The 15,925-nt window shown below is 40.8% G+C and overlaps 1 protein-coding gene across 5 annotated transcripts; it reads left to right on the forward strand.

The window, feature by feature from the left end:
* Positions 1–955: 955 nt before the first annotated feature.
* Positions 956–15,596, forward strand: PTHLH (parathyroid hormone like hormone). Of its 5 annotated transcripts, XM_074948854.1 has the most exons (5): positions 2,719–3,222; positions 3,556–3,796; positions 4,280–4,402; positions 10,315–10,737; positions 15,435–15,593. In XM_074948854.1, exons 3-5 carry the CDS (start codon positions 4,302–4,304, stop codon positions 15,442–15,444), a joined length of 534 nt encoding a protein of 177 aa, XP_074804955.1. In that variant the 5' UTR covers positions 2,719–3,222; positions 3,556–3,796; positions 4,280–4,301; the 3' UTR covers positions 15,445–15,593. The 5 variants fall into 5 exon arrangements, with proteins under 5 accessions (XP_074804973.1, XP_074804945.1, XP_074804983.1 ...); XM_074948872.1 differs by lacking the exons at positions 2,719–3,222; positions 3,556–3,796 and adding an exon at positions 956–1,552 and having other exon boundaries at positions 15,435–15,596; XM_074948844.1 differs by lacking the exons at positions 2,719–3,222; positions 3,556–3,796 and adding an exon at positions 962–1,537 and having other exon boundaries at positions 15,435–15,592.
* The last annotated feature ends 329 nt before the right edge of the window (positions 15,597–15,925 follow it).

Genomic DNA, 15,925 nt, shown 5'->3' on the forward strand with positions numbered 1-15,925 from the left:
AGTGGGTTCCCTCAGCCACCCTTTTCCAGGCTATGGACCTTTTCCACACCTCAGTAATTAAGTGACTAAACTGCAACAGTTACTTTTCTTCCAGGATACCAGTTTTCTTCGCAATACTCGCAGGGCAACTTCTTCTTAGCAAAGTTGATTTATGTCTATGTGCATGGAAAATCGAGACATGGGCAAGCAGCATTATACAAGAGCACCTTTCCAAACGTTTGTCTTTGACATGGGAAGGAGAAATATCTATATATTAAATGTGATAAGATTTGTGCACAAAAAAGGCTTTGGCTGTCTCTGGGGTTTTAGCTGGTTAGCTAGAGACGCTTTTTTTCAGGATGGCTTGAATGCTCTGCCTAAAATTCTCATTTTATCTCTCCTCGTTGCCTGAAAAAACTGAATTGCTGCTTAGACCTGCAGCTTACCTTTTCCCTGGTAAGAGTCAAACAAATGAAATGTAAAGGTGTGCTCTCCCCTGCGCTGGCATTTCCTCCTGGAGCACAGGCAAAGGTTACTCAGATGCTATCCTTTGGTCATTTTCACGGGGTCTTTGGTGGGGTGCTTATAACAGCCTCTTTCATTCCTGCCTAGGTCTATGCTATATCATTAGATCTGGGTGTTTATTGTTCTGAATAAACCTGGGTCCGCTGTCCTAAGGCAAGCCATAAAAGTGCATCCACTGTATATTGCGAAGCCACATTCTCGGAAGGGATGGATTTCAACACGAAATGCCAGTGAGATAAAGAACATTCCTGAGATCGAAAATCATTCAGTATCATAGACTTTTTAATAGATGGCTCCTCACAGAAGGCAGGAACAGACGCTCAGCATAACTTTAAGAGAGGAAGGAGGCAGAAGCCAGACATATACACTCACAAAATTTCCTCTCAGCGCTGCTGCAAGACAGGGCTGAAAGTTGGGATGGGACGATACTGGGGGAGGTTAGAATTTGCTCACGGGCTAGGCATTCGTGTAGGTGGCACATAACTCAGCCAGAACCATGCCAGATACCAGCGACTCCTAGTCCTGCTATGTGCTAAAAGGTGCATAGTGTGTGCCTGCCTATGTCTTGCTAAAGACCAAGCCTTCTTGGCACTTCTCCCTTCTTTGAGCAGTAACAAAACTTTAGGAGCCCTAGGATCTAAGTCATGTATTTCCAGCCCCATTGAAGCAGGGATGATTACTCAGTAAATGGGAAGGTAGGCTATGATGTCACGAGTTATTCTTTTCAGTACCGGGAAAAGGGTCTCTCTCTCTCTATATATTAAGAGGAGAAGCTCCTGTTCCTTGATAATAACAAGAGCAACAAGGGAAGGAAGCACCTGCTTTTAAAACCCTTCTTTTTTACTTTAATATGTTAGGTGCAGAATAAAAGCTCCTAGGGCTGGATTTTTTAAAGTCATTTTCATTTTGATTTATTTCACTTTAAAAAAAAAAAGATAGAAACTAGTTGTGGAAGCGATTGCTAAGAAGATCAACCTCTTTTTTGGCCAGGGTGATCTCTGAAAGGCACAGAAGACTGTAACTCAAGGAAAAGGTGAAGTAATAAATTGTGAGGAAACTTCAGTATTCCAAGTTTATAAAGGCTATTTATTTTTCCTGAGTCTGTATGAGGACTTTTTTTTTTATAATTTGTGGGGGAGAGGAAATTCTAAAAATATGTGATAGATGTTTTGCCATTAACACCAGCAGTAGACTTATGTGTGTTTGGGAGCGGGGGTGGGTCACAATTATTGTTTAATTAGTGGAAAGGGCAATGTAAATCAAAGTAGCCTTTATTATACATTTTAATTTATAGCCTACCAAGTGTATAGTGACTTTATTTACAGCATAAGCCATTTAATGTTTCCAGCATGATTTCAATTTCAGCCCTTTTTCTTTTCGGTTTTATTTGCTCGTGTGGTATGAAACTTGGCAAAGTAGTTTAGCTATTTTATTATGGAAGCAAATATCGTTTTTAATGTAAAACAACCTGCAGGTATAAAATGGTCTATTTGTAATTTAACTTGCTATAGAAAAGGTATTTTTATATTTTAAAAAATATCTAAGTGTTACCTTAAGACTTGTGAAGCAGCTTGGAAAGAATGTATAATAAATCAGTGAACACTTCTGTGGATCGACTCCTAGTGGTGGGGATGGTGGTATCTCTTGTACCATGCGAGCAGGTTTAACTTGCCCGTTCTATGCGTTTGTGGAAATCCTTAAACTCCAAACCAGAGGGCTTTGGTAAAAAGGTAAACTGAACAAGGAAGAAGTTTAAAGAAGCATTGAAAAACAAACCCTGAGAAGTGATGCAAAATCGCAGCCATCAGAGGAGGTGGGGGCAGGGGGAGGTCGTTGGATGCTGTATACAAAGTTTCATGCTGCGGTGGTTTGGGGATCTGAGCACATTACGCTATCAGGGTGCTACTTAAATTCGGATCATATACCCCAAATGTTTATTTCTACAGCATAACGCCCCCACTATGTTAAAAGGCGGAGTGAGACAGAGAGAGACAATCCTGGGGTGCTATAAAGATCCTCAGAAGCTAACTGTGTCAGATACAAATTATTTTATTTACAACATTCAGAAAAACAGAGTTTTCTATATATAGTCACTGTAGTATCGATTACCTCATAATAGCCCGGGGCAGTTCCTTGCGCAACTGGGCTGTAGAAAGGGATGGATTGTGTTACCTTTGGTTTTACATAAGTGTTTCCGTGTGATGGAAAATGCTGTTGTTCACTCAGCTGGGGTGATGATGTCTGATTGAAGTGGGAGCGTGTGAGGCGGTTCTCCCAGGTGACTTATTTCTAACCAGGTTTTGGAACTCCCTGGCGGGAAGAAAGAGCAGCTAGGCCACCAAGGGTATAAACCCGTCAGCTGGCAACGGGTTAGAAAGTATGTACGAGGGGTTCTGGACGGGCGCCAGCTGTTCACAGCTGTGCTGAGGAGCAAGGAAAGCAAGAACTACTGCTCCGAACCAAAGCTGTGTCTCGCAAATGAAGGGCGCACCGCGGTGCTTTCAGCCTCTCACTTCAAGGCACAGTGACACAGCTACCTTCGACACCCAAGTTGGGCCATTCGCTGAAAAAGGAGGGGGAGAAACGCTCCACGAGTATTACTTTCTCCTGGCCAGCAGCTTCCGTGTCCACAGAGTGTGTGTGGCCCCCTGGCTAGCGTACACTTGCAATCGTTAGGAACCAGCCCTCCAGGGAATAGGTGGACGGCAGTAAAGGACGGTAGGTGATGTGAAAGGCAAGGCACCGTTAATCTCATTTGGATCTGGAAGTGTCCCCCTGGGAGAGTCACCTCCTTTGCAGCGTGCTGCGGGAGGGAAGACACGCTGCTGGCCCAGTGGGGGGAAAGGGAGAGAAACCAACCCTGCTTTCGGGGGATGTGACTGCTGGGTTGGCATGTGCGTTTTATGGTCGGGTGTTTGCTTCTCTTGATCCCGATCCCGGGGAGGGGTGAAATCTCTCTCTCTCTCTCTGGCTGTTGGTATCCCGTGCTGGGCGCCCTCTGCACATGTTCCTAGGGCGCCATCTCTTTGCAGCCACTGACTCCTCCAGCAGGTTTCCCAGCGGCTGCCTCCGGAGCGTGTGAACATTCCAAGCCCCAGCTCTGCTCCAACCTGCACAGCCAAGCATGCTTTCCAGCCCCTAAGCCTTCCCTGCTGCTTCTGCTCCTGCTCCTATTAGACCTCTCGGGCTTTCCGGATAGTCGACACACGCTTTGCCTGAGTTCAGGTTCCTTTCCTCAGTGTGGACCCAAACGTCCCGGAAGCAGCAAGACCTGAACCTGGCTTTAGAAGAGGTATAATGGCTGGATGTATATACAAGTCTGTCTGTCTCTCGCTCTCCCCATCTGTTCAGAGAAGAAAATACTCTTGGTTTGGGGGGTGGGGGGGGGGGAAATGAGCTGAGGAACTTTTTCCCCCCTTGCTGAAAAGAGGGTTTGCCCTGTAACACAAACCCCTGAGATAGCAGCTTGCCAGATTAATTAAAGATCGCTATGGGAGACATGTAAACACACTCCTTCGCCCGATCCATATACAAACCAGTTCATTTTTATTAGTATTTAAGAGAGGAATTGCCTGTGGTTATTTTTGGAGAGAGGGCGAGAGAGCGCGCTCACAAAGTTGGGAGCAGCTGATCTCTAAGAAGTGAGAGCTGCCGGGAGTCAAGAAAGTTTGTTTTTCTTTTTCAACTTCGGAGGAGGTTGTGTAGTCCGCCGCAGCTGCTATTTTAGAAAGAAGCCGGAGTATGTACCACTGGACTCATTTTCCTTTCGTTGCAGGTTCCAAGACCGAGGGGATACCATGTTCACGAAACTGTTCCAGCATTGGAGTTTCGCAGTCTTCCTGCTGAGTTATTCTGTCCCCTGTTATGGGAGATCAGTGGAAGGGACAAGCCGCAGACTGTAAGTTTCTTTCTGACTCTGATCAGTGGGGTGGGAAGGTGTGAGAAATCTGTCTGTGTGTGTACATCTGCCATAAGGTTACAGCTTGCAACCGGGCTCCCTGTGTGCTCTAAGCGCTCCAGCAACTGCGCCTCTCTGTTACCTGCCGGAGTTCTTCACCGGAGCGGCTTCAGAAGTACCTGCACCAGGTAGCTTTGGTTAAGCAATAGAGAAAGAACAGTTTATATGCCCACCCACTTTAATGAATCACAAGGGATTGACAGCACTTTTCAATTCCCCCTGACTGTATAAGACACTCAGGTAAGAATGTGTGCTTTAACCTGAGGAGCCGAAGTGTATATAAGACAGCAAAACATATGGGTGGTTGGATGTAGATCGACATCTATTCACACACCATGACAGACAAATGAGAGGGGTTTGGAACCATACTGTACCGAATAAGTGTAGATTATATACTGGAATGACAATATGTCTGTATTGGTGTAGATCCAGTACAGGTATTGCTCGCTCACTAAAAAGCTATGGTAGCTGCGGAAGATAGTACAATTTAAATATCGAAATATTTCCTTTGGACTTGTGCCACTTTGCAATAATTTCATCAGTTGGAGTCAAATAACTGACTTGGAGACAGAAGCATTTTGTAGATAGATGATAACCTGATTTCAGATATTTTGCTCAGGAAATGACCCTCTTATTCCTCCAGTAATCATGAACATAGATATCACTGTATTGTAAGCTAAGTCCAGAAAAGAAACCACAGAAGTGATCTAGATCAATAGCCTACACATGTAGCTATGTTACTTACTCGCTGTAGACATTTAGGTGACTGATTTGTACCAGATATTTTAGGGAGGGGACACTTCAAGCTGAACACTGGCTTAAAAGGCAGCTGACAAGACTTGACGTTTCTATCCCCTTCAGAAGCAAGAGTCAGACTGGAGAGAGAGAGAGAGAATTAGAAAACCCTGTCAAGAATGTTTAGAGGAAAGTGTCACATACTGTGCATTTAATCAACTTCAGAAGAGTTTCCTTATAACTGCTCATGTATGTATTTCAGGACCAGTGTTCCATATATCATTTCCTCTATTATCATTTGAAAAGCAAATAAATCCCCCTAAGTGAAATGACTTGAGACTTGTCTGAACTTTGGCACCAAAACCTCCTAGGGCAAATTGCATTCATTGTACTGATGATAAAGCTACAGTGTATTTCTTCCTATTAACATTTGCTAGTTTGCACTGCTGCAAACTACCCTGGAACTATTTTTTGTTTTGAAACCTTCTTATTCTCTTCAGCTGTGCAGAGAATCCATGTGTGGATTCATGTACGTAAAAAATAAAGCACAATTAAATACTCTATTTCCTTGGCTAAGAATCTTTGAATTGGAACTGAGCCAACTTTTGCTTAAATTAAGATTTGACAAGACATTCCTGTTATCTTTTTGAGTCCAGTACTTATATATGTCAAGATTAAATACATCCCCTCCTGTTTTCCTCCACCCTCCAAATCATGTGATGACAAAATAGGTGCTAAATTGTCAAAAAGCTTTTCTTGATTCCCTTTTTGTATAGCATGTAAAATGCACTGAAGAAACCATTTAGCTGTCAGTCAGTGGCATTCATGTAGTTTTGTTTGTGGGTACAGCACAAACACTAACACCACATGCAAACATACACCCTGTTTTAATATCACCACAAACCATTCCTAGAGCTAATGGATAATAACTCGCCTCAAGTATAGACATAGTTTTCCAGGGAAGGCTTAAATCAGTAGTGGATGAAATTAGACACATTATTATAGCCAAACAGAGCTAAATCATAGGCCCCATTCTGCAGTCCTTATGCAGGCAAACCTCCCATTGAAACCAATGGGAAGTTTGCCTGAGTACAGATTGCAGGGCCCATTAAATGTTTTAGCTGTTAAAGAAGTTTCTGGAAAACAAGCAATGACTCAAAGAGAAATTAGATATTTTTATCAGCATGCCTAGACATTGCATCACCACATCTCCAAGTTTGTTTCAAGTATTTTTCCTTTAGCATAAACTGTGCACCCACTTGTGAGATGGGCTGAGCACCCTCAACTCCCAGTGGAGTTAATGAGAGCTGGAGGCACTCAGCCCTTTGCAGGATACCTCCCTAAGGGCTAGATCCAGAGCCAATTGAAATCTTTCCACTGATTTAGATGAGCTTTGGATCAGGCCCCAAATGAACAAAGTACGATAATGATTCAATAACTAATTATTTAATTTTAAAAAACTGAGACAGAAAGTTGACTCTTTGCTACTGACACAAGTTTAAAAAAAGTGAACAAAACTTTCTAAGAAGAATGAACTTGGGGGGAGGGGGGTGGGAATAGTCACCCAAAGGTAACATTTTAGAAATCAGAATGTTCACAAGTCCTGGACTCATAGTATTTAAGCCTAAGTACTTTTTTTCCCATAATGAGACATAAGACTAGTTAGCTACACATGTATATAGAACATTCTTGTATACAATAATTTGTCTGGGCACTTTGGGCAAACAGAAACCATGATCTACATCTTTCTCTCAGAAGTGCTTACCCACATGTTAGCTTAACATTTACTGCATTTGGTTTGGGGTCAGACTGTTTTCCTTTCAATGAGAAGCATATTTCACAGAAGGATGGAAGGGACCTCTAGTGGGTCATCCTAACCCTAACATCCTAATATTTCCTAACTGTGTTGCTTGCTAATACTACAACATTTTTCTTGTAAATATATTATTTGTCATATATAACTAATCCCAGTAACTGAATATACATATTCAAGAGCCCACCACTTTCCTTACTGTGAATGAGGAGGAGGGGGGAGGGGAAAGATGGGGACTTTTCATCACATTGTTGATACCTGTGTTATGGGACACTTCTCTAAAGGACTTCCATACATGAACCTTCTTCAGCAAGTTGTTTTCCTTGGGTTTACAAACAAAGGAGTTACTTGAGCGGCTAGGTTGGGGTTAGTAATGGGGGGAGGAGATTTATATTTGCCACATATTTTTCACTTTGTATATTGTGAAACATAAATTTCCCAAAGGAAACTGGGAGACAAAATGTAATCTTCAAGTCTGGCTGGGTAATAAGAGTCATGTGAAATATAACTCTATGTAATATTATACAGTCACGTGGAACAGCAGAATGTTGTTTGGGGCCAGATTTGCATGCTAAATATCAGACAGACATTTAAACTGAAACCCGCCCTTTCCGGGCACTGCATCCATTCTCATGTCAATTCATGGATTGTAATGGAAATCTACACTAATATAAGAAGTGGGTCTTGTAATGATGTTTGATTGTATTGTGTGTACTCTAGGTTTAGACTATCTATGTAAAATGGAATTGCTTTTCAATCAAGAGTCCTTAATAACAAGATTTTAAGATTCAAGATTTTGTAACAGTGAGTAAATTGACTAAATATACAGTAGAGGATTAAGGCAGCTTTGTGTTCTCTGTGATAAAAGCAATTATCCCTGGTAGTTTATAAGAGACAGTAGGAAAGCTTTTCACATGAGGCATACTATTTTAAACTCAGTAAAGCACTAAGATTTTGTATGCTTTTTATAAACTAGGAGAGTGGAATGATAACTACATTTCCCATGAAAGCATCCTGGGAAAATACAGTTCTTTAGTTTAGTGAGTCACAGTGGACAGATTGAGAAACATGACAGAAGTTTGCCACAGTCAGATGAGTGCAAGGTGCTGGTTTTAACATTTGACATTTGCAAATCAGGTTGAGCTAAGCAAGGAGGTAGTTAGTAGTCAACCTTTGCTGGTTATTGCTATGAAATAAGGTGTACAAGACAGAGCATCAGAGTGACTGTGGGTATGTACCTGATATAGGCCATTAGAGGGATTGGAGTAGCATCACAGGAGGAGTTTGGCAGAATGGATGATTACGTATCTTTTCGGATAGGCCAGATCCTGAGCCAGTGTAAATGATTGCAGCTCCACAGAAGTGAATTAAGCTGTGCCCCTTTACACCAGCTCAGTATCAGGCCATGTTATTTTTGCTTAGAGGTGTTCAATAGAAGAGTATGATCTACTTGCACAAAAATCACAAATTCTCTGAAACTCACCTGCCTACAGGTTTCTTGAAACTCAGAGAACATTTAGCAAAAGATTTACTCAACTCTTTTGAGCAAATCTAGGCCCAGTGTTGAGCAAATATACCCAATATATAGTTTTGCAGCAAAATCATGATCAATTCATAGTGTTATTGTGGAGCTAGGGACAAGCTGGCATTTTGATCTGAATTTCACTTTGAGATTTGGGATCATTTGAACCAAAAACTCCGTGTGTGCAGATCTACATGGATAAAAAGCAAAGGAGATGCTCTCATAAACTTATGCTACATGAAGCTGCTAACTTCCAAAGAGCTCTAGCATTGACTACGTTGGAAGTCCACAACATATGGCAGCCAGCTCAGAAGGGACTGAGGGTAACAAATTACAGACCTTGCTCAAGCATTTGGTGTATAGTTATACCACACCACATTTTGAAACTCCACAGTATAGTAGGATAGTTGGGGTGAATAGTCTCTCAGACAGTTATCGGTCTTCTCCCTGCTCATCCATATTCAGAAACTGCATTAGCTACAGACAAAATTACTGTGCAACAGGCAAGGCAATTAATTCATTTTCTTTGGTTAGCATGAGTCCAATCACGGGTAGCACCCTGATACAATAAAAGAGGATGCATAGCCTGTCTCAGCACACTGAGGTAAAGCAAGCTCGAAGGACTATAGGTTTTAGCAGTCATGGGAACATAACTATAATCCCACCTCATATGCTTTCATGGTTCACAGTGCAGGTGTGCATCCACCCTGCATTAAGGAAAAAATGTGTATTTTCTCATGGTTATTCATTGGCCAGACAGATCTTGGACCATCCTTTCTCAAAGGTTTCTGATGACCATACCTTGTTAGCCAAGTATGAACCATTGGCAAGGCTTCCAGTTAAATCATTTTCCAACTCCTCAAAAACAGATACAGTTTAAGAGTTCCAATGAACCAAAATGTCAGAGTTGCAATGAGCAATAAAAGGGACAAATATAGGAACTTTGGAAGAATGTCAAGGAAGAATCATAAGGAACAGAGATGCAGAGAAAAGGCTGAGGGGAACCACAGAAATGGACTGGCACAGTGCACAAGAGAAAATAGAGAACACCAGAAATTCAGGTCAAAATTTTCAAACTCGGGTTCCTAAATCCACTTAAATCCATATTTAATACTGGCTGAAGTCAATGGGAGCTGCTAGGTGCTCACAATTTCTGAATGTCAAGCTGCTTGTTTCGGTGTCTAAATATGGTTATAGGTTGCTCACATTTTAGGCACTCAAGTTTGAAAATGTTGGCATAAAGAAAATACCAGCAGTTACACTAATTGAAACTTAAAAGTAAGGTGCATATTTTTTTTTAAAGTATATGACGGGGCAGAAGAAAGTTACTAAAATGATGTTGCATAAAAAGAGGTTCAGATTTCACTGCAGGTGTTTATTATTCCCTTTCTTATGTGACTGCAGTGCTCCATTATCTGGTTCCCTTCTTTCCCTAACTTTGGCAACCGCCTTTCTTGTCTTAGTGCCTAGATAGGATGCCTTGTACCATTAAGAAATGCTTTCCCAGAACAGAGCATTGACTAATCCACCCACAAGTCCAGTGGTGTGTGATGGGTCCACAGAGAATTATTACTGGCTTAGGTTCTTTCCCTCTCTGCAGGGAACAGCTACTCTGACAAGAAATTGCTCCACCACTGAGTTTGCAGGGTACACTAAGAGCTGGAAAGTTGGTTCACTGCTCACTGTAGCGACAGCTGCCAGAGGAGAGATGAGTTTTGCCAAGTTTTGGCTGATAATGAAATTATAAAATATCTTTTTCTCCCTGCTCTCTTTTTCTTTTAGCAAAAGAGCTGTATCAGAGCATCAGCTACTGCATGACAAAGGGAAGTCTATCCAAGATCTACGAAGGAGGATCTTCCTTCAAAATCTCATTGAAGGTGTTAACACAGCAGAGATCCGGACTACTTCAGAAGTTTCTCCAAACCCTAAGCCTCCAACTAACACAAAGAACTACCCTGTCCGATGTGGCAGTGAAGATGAGGGTAAATACCTAACTCAGGAGACAAACAAAGCTCAGACATACAAAGAGCAGCCCCTGAAGACATCGGGAAAGAAGAAGAAACCAAAGCCTGGAAAACGCAAGGAACAAGAAAAGAAAAAGAGGCGAACCCGCTCAGCATGGCCAAATTCTAGAGAATCTGCGAATGGAAATGAAGGGGTCCCCCTCTTGGACATCTCTGGTACTACACATGATCACAATTTAAGGTAATCATGCTTTATCCTTAGCAAGGAGACACACCATATATTTTGTTTATTTATTGGAATTGTTAGATTTTACCTCTGCCTCACACAAATCTGGAATTTTATTATAATAATAATAATAATAAAAAATTTTTTAGGACATTTCAAAATGTTGTGCAACCACAAAGCACTTTACAAAGGTAAGTGTTATTCCCATTTTACAGCTGGGGAAACAGAGGTACAGAAGTTAAGCAACTTGCCCATGACCCACACAGTGATTCACCAGCAGGGCAGGGACTAGAACTTGGGTCTCATGACTCCCAGTACCCTGCTCTAGACTCTGGACAACTCTGTCAGGAATAATTATGGTAAATTACTTATCACAGAGATTTGTGAAACTGAGGTTACAGAAAGTGTTATTTTCGCCAAAGAAATGACCCTCACATCTATTACAATTTCCTGCGCTGTTTTTACTTTGGTATCCGTGTTTCAGATCTTTGTCTCACATTTGGTCCTCAGCAGACTGAAAGCTTTGAACTCTGCTTAAAGCTCTGCATCTATAAAATGGAGAGGTTTTCTTTTTTTCCCCTTGATCCTTGGCAGCTTTCCTACCTTTACTTTACAGTTTTTCATTTTACTGTTTAACCTTAGGGGAGAACACGGAAAGTTTCTCTTTTAGTAATATCTGCAAACAGTGCAGACCAGCCTTTTGCCATAAAATTTTCCCTGCCATTAGGACTTTTTAATTCAGCTCCATCTTTCTGCCAGCTTGTGAAACAATTACGTTGCTGCTGAAAAATGTTGAGCATTACCCTTGGAGAGAGAGATGTTTTCCTCATGTATGACAATGAAGGTTTTTAAGGGCAATGGTGAGCTGTAGTCTCTCTACTAAGTGTCCTGAGCCGCTAGCCCGCTTGCACACATCTCATGTCTGGATTTGAGCTTGAACAGCTTTGTGTACAGAAGGCAAACTGAAACATTCAATTCCAAAAAGAATTTAAAAAGAAAACACATAACACTCTTCTCCCTTCACCTCTTCCCCTTCACTTTTGGCTCAATGGACACAAAAGTGCAATTTGCTTCACAGTAAATTATTTGAAGAGAGATGCCATGAACCATGGGTTTTATTAAAATGCTGCACCTTAATTCAATCTTTATGGGACCAGTCCTGATAGGTGCCTCATGTCCTCCACTGCCAATTGAGGTCAGGGGAGTTTCTGGCATTCAGCACCAGGCCTTATCTAGGCCAGAGTAAGAAATTTGGGATTGGGCCTTAGACTTAATGACAAGTCAGTAGTTAACAGAACTTTAATAAGAAGAAGTGGTATAACTGGCGCTGCTTTTGATTGTTACTGAGAGTATGGCTACGCTGCAGATAAGAGGTGTGATTCCCAGGGAGGGCAGACAGACTTGCGCTAGCTCTGTTTGAGCTAGCGTGCTAAAAATAGCAGTAGCAGCCGCTAAGGCTAGCTGCTGGAGACAAAGCCTGCCGAAACCCCTATCCAAGCTTGGGTAGCTAGTCTGAGTCTCTGCCAGTACTGCCAAGTCCACAGTACTATTTTTAGCATACTAGCTCAAGCTGAGCTAGCCTGAGTCTACCTACCCATACTGGGAATCGCCCCTTCCTGCTGCAGTACAGAAATACCTTTAAAGGCCTGTTCCAGGGCATATGTAATCAGATGTTTGATACATACAGAAGTTGCAATAAATGTTATAGAGCTAGGATAGCTGAAAAACAAAGCCTATCTTCAAATGTGCACTTATTCAGAAACTAAAGTAATGGGGCTAAAACTCCCAAAGCATTTGATTGTTGGATTTTATTTTAATACTACTCTTATCTCTGATGGGATCTGTAAATGAAATACAAAAGACTATTCTATAGATTTTATCGGTTTAAGTTTTAAATTGCGAATGTCCTTATATGCCTAAAGGAAGCTCAACTTTACAGTACATTACAGTTTTGGCCTTAGCCTCTTAGCATTATTACCCTTCTTGCAATGTTAGTCCAGTAGGGGAATAGAGTCTTGAAGGGATTGTATGCTTGCAATACTTAATTATAAAAGCTAACTTTTTTTTAAAAAAAGAAAGTTATAAAACAGGAGTTTGCAATTCCTCCCTTACAAAGCCCACAGCAGTTCTGGTTTCTGAGAATCGAGTACATGCTCTTTATCTGTAATTATCCAAGTGAGCTGGCAGATGCTATCATTTCTACACCTTAAATCAAAACAGCTGTCAACTTGAAATCTGAAACCTTTTGTTTAATTATTTTTAATTCAGGAAATGACATAATTCATCATCATTTTTACTTAATAACAGAAGTCATTCTTTACAAACATATGCATGCCCTGTATCTGAATTGGCATCTCAAATCCAACCCCTGCCTCTCCCTACAAATTTTAGATAGGAGTGCCAGAGCCTCCAGGGCACCAGAGTCACTTTGCACTGCAGTGACGACATAACACATCTGTAAACTCAGTTTAGCTGGCTCAGGGACAATCACCCCTGTATACATGTAATCCTCCAGTTGCACAGAGCTGATTTGAGGGCTCATCTACCACAACTCTCCCTGCTGGTGGGGAAAGAAGGCATGACTGCAGTTTGGCTGAACTCGCGAATTCTCCCTAGCAGTCCTGACCCCACAATTTTGAGTCCAAGTCCAAACAGAAACTGGAAGAGACCTGCTTTCTAGTTCCGGTAGGAACGTGGCCCAATATGAGAAAGGTCTTGCAAAATTAGTTGATTTTGCAATATTTCTGACATTTGAGCTTAGAAACCACAGAAAGCAGTTGTAAGATTTTGGTACCATGAAACCCAAACCTAAATCGTGGTTCACCTTGAACTCTAAATTCAAGGCTAAAAGCTAAATCCAGAACCAAAGCATAATCCATTTTAAAAGTACACATCTATAGTAGGTTTCAGAGTAGCAGCCATGTTAGCCTGTATCCGCAAAAAGAAAAGGAGTGCTTGTGGCACCTTAGAGACTAACCAATTTATTTGAACATAAGCTTTCATGAGCTACAGCTCACTTCATCAGATGCATGCTCACGAAAGCTTATGCTCAGATAAATTTGTTAGTCTCTAAGGTGCCAAAAGTACTCCTGTTCTTTTTACATTTTTAGTATACGCTCACATATATAAACAATTAATTGTGTGATTAATATACAATGTACATCAATATTAGTTTATATATAGTACAAATGTACGCATGCTAACACTTCCACTCCAGTTACTTAAAAAAATTTCCTTCTCACAGCACTCCTAACTATATTCCCATTCCAATTAAATTAAATTATTGGTACTTAATTTCCTAAGAAACCTTTCAAAAGTGTAACCTCCCTAAAATTAGATGTAGTCTTGCTTTCATTACGCACATAAAAACCCCTTAAATTGTCAAGAATTTCCTCTTTTTTTTTGTGTGTGTCTCACACCCACACAAGTCTGCCATGTGAAACTCTACCCACAACTTTGGCAATCAGTCTGACAACACAGCCAATCAAATTCCATCCTATAGTTGTTTCCTAGGGAACCAACATACAATTACAGAAATGGACTGCACGCAGTGAGAGAGGAAAAACCCAGCAGTTTCACTGTCAGAAAAATATCAATATTGGAAAATACAAAACAAAATATAAATAAGATACAGAATGGGAGGCAGGGGATACTGCTTATAGCCTCTTGAATTCACTGTGGATGGGGAGGATTACAGAATTAAAACCAGTCTGTCAGTGGCTCCTATTAAGTACAGAAGAGCAATTCCCAACCTTAAGGCTTGATCCTGCAAGGTGCTGAATGCCTCCAATTCCCACTGAATTTGGTACAAGCTGAAGGTGCTCAGAGACTCACAGGAACTGCTCAATATTTTCAGGGGGCAGGCCTTTAGACTCCTCCTGGACTCACAAAGATGCAATTTCAGTTTCCCAAAAGCTTTAATTCAACAACCATTTAATTAATTTGTGCTGTAAATGGAGCTAGTGTCTCTTCAGAATCAGGACCTGGACACATTGTACTACAGTAAAATTCATGTTTTATAAATACATACCTCACAATTAAATAATTCCTTATCCAATGGTTGCTTATAGTCCACCATCAGCGGTAAAGACAGACCAAATGACAACAGTAGAACGTATCTGACAAAAGTAAACATGGTATCACAAAGGCAGCACAGGAAACAAAGCTCAAGCAATATAATGGGCACGTTAGCTACTAGATGGGCTTGATTGTTCTTTTCAGCCTTGCCCTTAATGCTCATTTTTCCAGCTGGTTTTATATGGGTTTTTTAAATCTGTTCTCTGAACTGAGCTGTATGGCCCCAATTCAGCAAGCTACTTAAAACTATGCCTAACTTTCAGCTCATAAGTAGCCTTGAGTGGTATTTATGCATGTGCTTAAGTACCTTGCTGAATCAGGGCCTAAATGAAGCAGAACCCTCTTCCTACTTCTGTGAGTAGACGGCTGCAGGTGATACAGACTTAGCTGTGTGAAAGCAGTGTGCCGTCCCTTGCATCGCTATTTTCATTGCATTAAAAGAACTGTAGAGACTTAAAAGACGACTCCTAATAGTTCAGAGTTATTAATCAGCTCTTCCTAGAGGGGCTATTTAATAGCAAGGCACACCCTATATTACTTGTGGAACTGTTACATTAATCTTGTGAACATTTATTTTCAGGGAAATTTAATTTTTTTCCCCCTTTGTGTCCCCCGCCCCCCCTCTTTCTTTGCAGGAGGCGTTGAATTTTCAGTTGAGATCTTTGGAAAATGTATTGCAGTATTCTGTAATAGTGAACATATGGAAAGTATTAGAAATATTTATTATCTGTAAATATTGTAAATGCATCAAAATAAAACCTCCTCCTCCCCATTGCTCTCTGAAACTGCACATTTGGCTATTGTGAATTTTTTTTCTTTTTTTTTTTCTTTTTTTTGCTAAGGCTAAGCCAATTATTATTGTCACATTTACCATAATTTATTTTGTTGAATGGTGTATTTATTTTGTGAAAGTATCTTGGTGCTGCTGACTTTCTATACATATATATATATTGTAACATAATGCACTTTAGATATACATATCAAGTACATTAATAACTGACATCATAATAAAGTGTTCCTCTTTTGTGGTTGATTTTAAATGGATGCCTATGAACAACTGTTCACCTGATTTTCCTCTGTGCATGTAAAATAGCAATATTTTAAAATTTGTAAAGAATGTTTAATA

This window comes from Natator depressus, chromosome 1, assembly GCF_965152275.1.
Source record: "Natator depressus isolate rNatDep1 chromosome 1, rNatDep2.hap1, whole genome shotgun sequence".
Classification (NCBI taxonomy): domain Eukaryota; kingdom Metazoa; phylum Chordata; order Testudines; family Cheloniidae; genus Natator; species Natator depressus.

Coding starts and splice junctions, on each gene's coding strand:
- PTHLH (XM_074948872.1), top strand. CDS start 4,302: ATGTTCACGAAACTGTTCCAGCATTGGAGTTTCGCAGTCTTCCTGCTG. Junction 4,403..10,314: donor GAAGGGACAAGCCGCAGACT/GTAAGTTTCTTT, acceptor TTTTTCTTTTAG/CAAAAGAGCTGTATCAGAGC.